This window comes from Opisthorchis viverrini (assembly GCF_000715545.1).
Source record: "Opisthorchis viverrini unplaced genomic scaffold opera_v5_268, whole genome shotgun sequence".
NCBI lineage: Eukaryota > Metazoa > Platyhelminthes > Trematoda > Opisthorchiida > Opisthorchiidae > Opisthorchis > Opisthorchis viverrini.
Genome location: NW_008751926.1, coordinates 654,075 through 661,295, shown reverse-complemented (window position 1 = coordinate 661,295; position 7,221 = coordinate 654,075). Strand labels below are relative to the sequence as shown.

The following is a 7,221-nucleotide window of genomic DNA, read 5'->3' as shown; positions in this document are numbered from 1 at the left end:
GCACTAAGTCCCTCCCCCATCCACCTTTATTGTTTTCTTTACAATAAGGCTTTCAAATAAGTCATGGTTGTACGCCAGTGAAGCATCGGTGTTGAACACTGATGTCATGCTGTCGATGATGATGATGATGAAGTGTGAAGCATCTGAACTCGTCCTAAACATTTTGAGATGCATGACCTATCCAGGGTCTTGTATTCATTTTAAAAAGCTGGACATACATCGAGAAACAGGCAAAGTTAAATTTCAGCAAGAGATATCTGTCGCCCAATCTGACAGCTAGCACAGACATTGATGACTGCAAAGTGGATCTGATCTTTTGAATTTGGTCGGGGATTGTTTTAGTTCAGTTTACTCAGCAGTAGTTTGGAGATGGAACAATGGTTAGGGGATTGGCGGATGGATTGACCAGGGTATGTCACTGGGTGGGTGGACAGGGGTTATGGTTGAAGGCTTAAGAAAGGGGTTTGTTTGAGGTGCCTACATTAAGCCTTTGACTTAACGTTCTGCTCCATAAAACAATAGGGGAGTATTTTTGTTTTGACACACTTACGGTAGCTTCCAACTCAAGTTTTTCATGACAGCCCCTTTTCGAAGCTAAGGATTTAATAGTCTGACCCGCTTGACTGCAGGGACTAGCCCAGTCCGATGTCACACTCCTAGTGCTACTCGCAAAATAGACGTGTTTAGAGCCGCATTGGTTTTTTGATGGGTTTTAAATGTATTCCGACTGCATTGGGAAATTCTCCGGCGGTCACCATCAACAACGCGGCGATCGGAGTGTGCGATATTTTGGAACGGCCTTTTCTAACCGGAGGAGACGGTGTCATTGCTTCCATAGTTATGGAAGTGTTGGTCACCCGGAAGAAATGCTTACCTGGTTTTACACTCTCATCGCAAGGGACAGAAAGACTATCGCCGGACTGCGATGTATTGCGGTTATTCTTTGTACGTGACCCGCTGCTGTTCATCTGTCTGCTCCCTTTCAATCTTTTTAACGTGACTGATCTTATAGAACGGAGTTCCGGCCGGTACGGTCCGATGGGTCATTTTGGCACTCGAGCCCGGTCACCACGTCAAGGTGGCAAATTCTGGTAGGCGACCTAGTTGATGTCATAACGGGAGGGTCAGTATGATATGCATGTACTCTTTAGCGTATTATGGGACTGTTTTTAGGCTGAGATAATGCAGTGCCTGGACAGGAGACGATCGTGTTCAGTAACCGTGGTTTTTTCTCGAGCGCCTACTGCACAAATGTGTGGACGGTGGTATACTCAACACTAAGCTGTGTCGTTTGACACTCGGCAAGTCATCCACTGGACACTCAGTTGACCATGACAATTGCTTTCACTTCGCCCTATTTGGGGCTTTACCTTGAATATGTGAAGGAAACCGTTCTCATTTTGAAGAGGGTAGGTGTAGCGTTTCTTGGAAAACTGACCAGAATCATCCGATCCTTCGATATGTGCTTTGCACCTACAAAGTAAAAATTCACTCTATGGGACGTGCAGTCTTTGAACAAGCCTCCGAGAATTCCAAGGAAGACTCTGGATACTGTGAAACGCTACATGTATACTTGAAATATCTGACGGTGGTGTGACAGACTGAGTTATCGTGTGCATCTCAAGGGCCATAATTGCACCTACCACGGTTCTACCTAGAACATCGTTGCGTCCAGAAGGACCATTGTATCAGACTTTGGTGTGACCTGTGTTGAAGTGCAAACGTGGGACTTGGTCACTGCGGATAGAGAACCTGAGGCCTTTTCATGTCTTTGATCACCGAAACCATCTTCGGTTGTGTCAGGAAGGTCAGATTCCTGAAATCAACTTCTGAACGCCCGGAACCTACTGCTCTAACAAAAGCTCGACTGGAAAGCCGGCAAACATCCAGGCCAGTCAATCATTCGATCACTTCAGTAAAACCTGATGAGTGTTCTCTGCGCCACAGAAGCACAACCGCATGTGATCAGCATTCAGGCTTTTCACAGAGGCACGATCGATGTTAATGGGTGATCACTAACGCCTATCAGACAGCCTGGATCAATGTCAGAAAGTCCCCTTTAAATAGCATGGGGCCGTTGTAACTTTTGCACTCGCTCTCTCACTCACTCGCTTGTTCGGAATATAGCTGTTGTGTTCCCCTCTGTGAGTCTTTTCTCTCCGACGCTAGGCACTGGAGCGGGTCAGCAGCAGATACCTCAGATTGACGAACGGCAGATATAACAGGTTGCATCTGATTTATCCAAGTTTGGTGAAGGAAATCAGCTGAATTCTGCTGGCGTCTGCGAAGCAGGATCACCATAATCATCTTGGATTTTTCACTCCTCAGAGCTCCTTTGATCTATGTACTACAGGTCCGCAAGTTTTCATTTTCCTCTATAAATGAAAATTGAGTCAGGTTCTCTAGCCAGCCAAGGTGCCTGTTTCGTCTTAACGTTTGCATTGAGGACTCAGCGATCAGCCGCCGCGTAATGAATTTCGGCTGATCCTGCTCCCATTGGGAACCTGTAACGAACCTCTCTTACCATTACTTCCTGATTAGCATCCTTGCCGCACAGAAATGCTATACATGCGGTATTCTCATGGCTACTTGAAGCGAAGTTTGCATTTTTCTGTTTGGTCGATACCTGTTCTCAGTGCGAGATTTACTGGCGTATACAGGCGTATACCGTCTGTGATTCCATGGGGCTTTGCGACGCGTTCGTCTCTTTTGATGAAATCGTTTTCCACTAGTTCCTCACTGCTTAGGATTCCATCGGGTAAGCATAAAACATGTTGCCAGTATCTGTATTGTCATTATTTACACGGTATTTATGGCGTAGTTTATGGTATACCAATACCAGTGACTGGAGCCTCACAGCCAGTAGTGTTTTCTGCCTAAGTCAACCATCAGCTCGGACTTCACTGTGTCTTTTCCCTCTGTCAATTTTCGAACATTCCCTTTGTGGTTTTCGACCTTCTCTACTACAGTCTCCTGACGTGATTGTATGACCCAACGATTAGGGCACAAATTTCACCATTCAAAGCTTTTCTGCTGTGCCTATCTGACCATAGAGTATCTCAGCCCTCGTGATTCTTTCGAACTGCATGTCAACGATGCGCCACAATAGAACGACTATTATTTTATCGATACCGTATTTACACTTAACCGTCCACTACCAATTCATAATCTGCGTAACGCTCGTTCGGATTTTGTTCATTGTGTTACTGCAGTCGGTCATTCCCTTGTTATCAACACGGCTAGGTTCCTAAGAGTGAACTCAGTGTCCGTGAATCAAGCAGAGCTGCCAAACCAGCTAAAATTGCTGTTAAGTCTCCCAAAAAAGCCACCTGTCGATCGAACACTCAAACAACCAATCAGCGATGACCGACGATGCTTAAGTGTTAGAACTTGTCCTAGAAACCCGGTGGCAATTGGACAGCCGGGAATGAAGGCCAAACATGGGCTTTAAAATCAGTGACATCTCTTGTTATTTTACGCTCGTTTTATTCCTGGTAAGCGAGTCTCTTTCTATCCCTGAGACTGTGGGTCTTGATTGCAATTAGTTAAAACAATTTTAACTCAGTTCATGTGTTTCCTTTTTGCTTGCAGTTGCCATGGATTTTTATGTGACAGTCCCTCCACCAGTGCACTATCTGGATTCCACTCAAGCCTTTCAAGTACTTAACAGGGAGGAGAAACGGTATATCTTCTCGTGTGCTCAAGCCTCATGGATCGGTGGGCTCATTGATCTGATACAAACCTCTCCTGAGGCAGCCGGGATTTTCTTGCTGATGCTTAGGGTTTTCGGATCTCAGGGTCCCGATGCAATGGCCGAAGAGGCGAAGAAATCTGGATTCTCCGAGACGGAAGTCGAAGCTGCTCTTTCTTACTTTGCTTGCGTTTTTGGAAATTTGGGAAACTATCACAGTTTCGGGGACACAAAATTTATCCCTTCGATTTCCGCAAATAGACTTACTCAGTTCCTTTCTATGAATACCTACTTCAGTGACCAAAAGACTGGAATCCGTGATTTATGGGACGAATTACTTCCTGCCATCTACTCGCTGTCTCCCCGAAGGTTGCGTCTTGGATTCGGTCCAAATGACGGTCTATCTACTTACTACTCTGGTAATTGTTCTCGTGAGGACGCGGAGATTGTGCAAAAGTTCTTGAAAACTGCAAAAATCGAGGCATATAATACCCGTTTGTTTAAAGAACCGGTTGAGAAACATGAGAAACTGTTGTTTACGCTGCGGTTTGCGTGCGCGGACAAGCGACTGATGGATGCCGAACACTTTGATGGCATTCCCTCGAACTGGCATTTGCAATTGCAGTATGGTGACATGCACGAATTGATGTCGTTACTTGTGGCCTCTTGTCGTGATGCCAGTACGCACGCTTTGAATGAAGATGAGGCACGCATGTGGGGTCTGTACGCAGACAGTTTTCAAACAGGAAGCATAGACACACACAAGGCAGCCTCCAAAGTTTGGGTTTCCGACAAAAACCCTGCAGTCGAGACCTATATTGGTTTCATCGAAAGCTATCGAGATCCACTGGGTGTGCGTGGAGAATTCGAAGGCTTTGTCGCTGTGGTCAACAAGGTGGTGTCTGCGAAATTCCAACAGTTAGTTGACGGTGCTGTTGAGATTCTCGCTCAGTTACCATGGCCCCGTTCATATGAGCGTGACAAGTTTTCCAAACCAGATTTCACCAGTTTAGATGTTGTGATGTATGCTTGCTCGGGTATACCGCTTGGTATCAATATCCCAAACTATGATGATGTTCGTGAGGAGCATGGCTTCAAGAATGTTGCACTGGGAAATGTCATTTCAGCTCGTTTCAAGGTAAGTGGCAGTTCAGTCACTTTTCCTCTTACATTATCCGCAGGATCCAAAAGTTGATTTCTTGTCGGAAGCTGACCGAGCCTTGTACCTTGCAAACATTGAAACTGCGTATGAAATCCAGGTTGGTTTACATGAGTTGTTGGGTCATGGCTCTGGAAAATTGTTTCGCCGAAATAACGACGGAACATTCAACTTCAACCGAGAAACAACCAAGGACCTTGTAACGGGTGGCCTAGTCGAGCATTGGTAAGCATAAACAGACCACAGAATTGAACTTTGTGCTCTCCAAAACCACGAGACCTCGTTCCCAGACAAAGTGCTGTTTTTCTTTTTGGCACACGGGTACTTACATAGCCCTCTTAATCAAGAGTGCTCATGCGCTTGAGCACGAAAAAACGATCCACAGTCCGGCACTATTTCCTCACTACGAGTGTTGAGGTTACACGGAATAATGCGCATTAATTTTGCCGTCATTGGGTCCAAAAACTGATATTCTACGGAATCCGTTTCCCAGCTAGAAATTCATCCTCTTGGTGAGCAAAGCCTCCCTCAGTTTAATTTATCATTCCTAAGTAAACGGTATGATATGGCGATGAGATTTATATTGAAGCACATAATTCAAGATTATTTGGGGCCGCTTCCTACACCCGATTTCTTGACTGTGTTTCGCTCTTTGGCAATTAGATAGTATGTTGGTCATCATCGTTTGATTGTTTGATAGCACTGAAAAAACGGGTAGTAATTAGACGAATGGAGCTTTAGAATTAGGTCTAGGCGTTACAGATCGCCATCACCGACAGTATGAAATCAGTGTTCAACAATGATGTGTGGCTACCGTAGCTGATGGCACCAGGCGACGGTCGATGTTCCATGAATTTATGTGTATGTATGCAGTTGATGGATGTACGTTGCTGGGATACCCCCGGGGAATCCACATCTAGACAGGAGGGCGGTCAGGGTTCTCAACCAAAGCCTTTGGCTCAAAAGCCTAACCGCAAGGCAGTGGTGTTGTGCTGGAAGTACAAGTGCATTTCAAATTTTACAGAACAAGTCACCACACATGCTGGAACTCCCAATCTGGAGGATCAGGCGACTGTTCGTTAGGCCTCTAACCGTTGACAAACCTTGAATGAGAGACTGTAAGTGTCACACGGACACTACCCAGTGTAGCCCAATGGGTCGTGGAGGTACACTAACCGTTATACCAGTCCAGTCTCTTTGTGACGTCATTACCGATGCAGTGATAAAAACATTAGAATAATCTTTTAGGTATAAGGAGGGTATATGAAGGAATTTTTATATGTTACGCTTGACATTTTCTGATTGTACCGTTGTCAATGCTAGTATTTTTCCTTTGTCGTCCTGTTATTCCGCATTCCGGTTTTCTCAACTGATCCAATCGTCATGGATGCTTAGCAGTATTTCTCGAACTCTTTCTTTCCCACAAAATTCACCCGGAGAGAAACGTTTTCTTGCCAGTAAGCTCAATAAAGTCAATATTTCGCGAACCTATGATGCTTTGTATGAAGCTCACCAAGGAACACTGTCACTTTTTCAGGTACGAACCTGGGGAAACATGGGACAGCAAGTTTTCCAGTCTGTCCTCGCCTATTGAAGAGTGTCGTGCCGAGTGTGTTGGGGTCTATCTGTGTGATTTGCACAATGTTCTCAGGCTGTTCGGGGTCGACGTTCATGGTGGACAATCAGATCAGTCTGTGCACGATGTGGTCTATGTCAATTGGCTCTCCATGGTTCGTTCCGGTGTTATGAGTATGGAGTTTTACAGTCCGGCAGAGAACGGTGGTGATGCTGGTGCGTGGCGTCAGGCACACTCATGTGCGCGATATGCCATTTTACGAGTATGTAACATTTAAATTCATTTCATTTGTTCAGTTTTCAGTTACCTGGTTGTATTAAGTGATTGATCCTTTGTAGCACTGCCGGTCGTTTTGGAACACATTTGTGGACTCTGACGACGCGCTCGTCCGGAGTCGCTTCTCCCTACGTTTCCCGGGGCTGCGTAAGGTGCGGGAAAAGGAGTCTGTCCCAGACAACTGGGGAGAATCGGTGACAGTGCCCGTTTTCAAAAAAGGGGCGCGTAGTGAGTGTGGTAACCACAGGAGGATCAGCTTGACCCCGGTCGTAACCAGACAGTTGGCGTCAATTGTGCTTCGTCGCCTTACGGTGGCTCGTGAGATACTGACTCGAGAGCAGCAAGCGGGATTCCGGCCTGGTAGGGGTTGTGTTGACCAAATCTTCACACTGCGTCAGGTGCTAGAACAACGCCATACGTATAAGCGACCCACGATTCTAGTATTCCTGGATTTCCGAGGCGCATTCGACTCGGTTGATCGGTCTGTTCTTCTTGAAACGCTTGCCCACCAAGGAATGC

At 45.9% G+C, this 7,221-nt stretch overlaps 2 protein-coding genes across 2 annotated transcripts in view; one reads left to right on the top strand and one right to left on the bottom strand.

The window, feature by feature from the left end:
- T265_09336 (hypothetical protein) overlaps positions 1–7,221 on the bottom strand; it is a gene marked incomplete at both ends in the record, with an annotated part of 18,168 nt that overhangs the window by 4,608 nt on the left and 6,339 nt on the right. The gene's annotated exons all lie outside the window — the stretch shown is intronic.
- The window catches only part of T265_09337 (hypothetical protein), a gene marked incomplete at both ends in the record, with an annotated part of 9,379 nt that continues 5,754 nt past the window's right edge, over positions 3,597–7,221 (top strand). The window contains 3 exons of the mRNA XM_009175370.1: positions 3,597–4,829; positions 4,873–5,075; positions 6,388–6,688. Of these exons, the coding sequence (XP_009173634.1) occupies positions 3,597–4,829; positions 4,873–5,075; positions 6,388–6,688 (1,737 nt within the window). The remainder of the gene's footprint in view (positions 4,830–4,872; positions 5,076–6,387; positions 6,689–7,221) is intronic.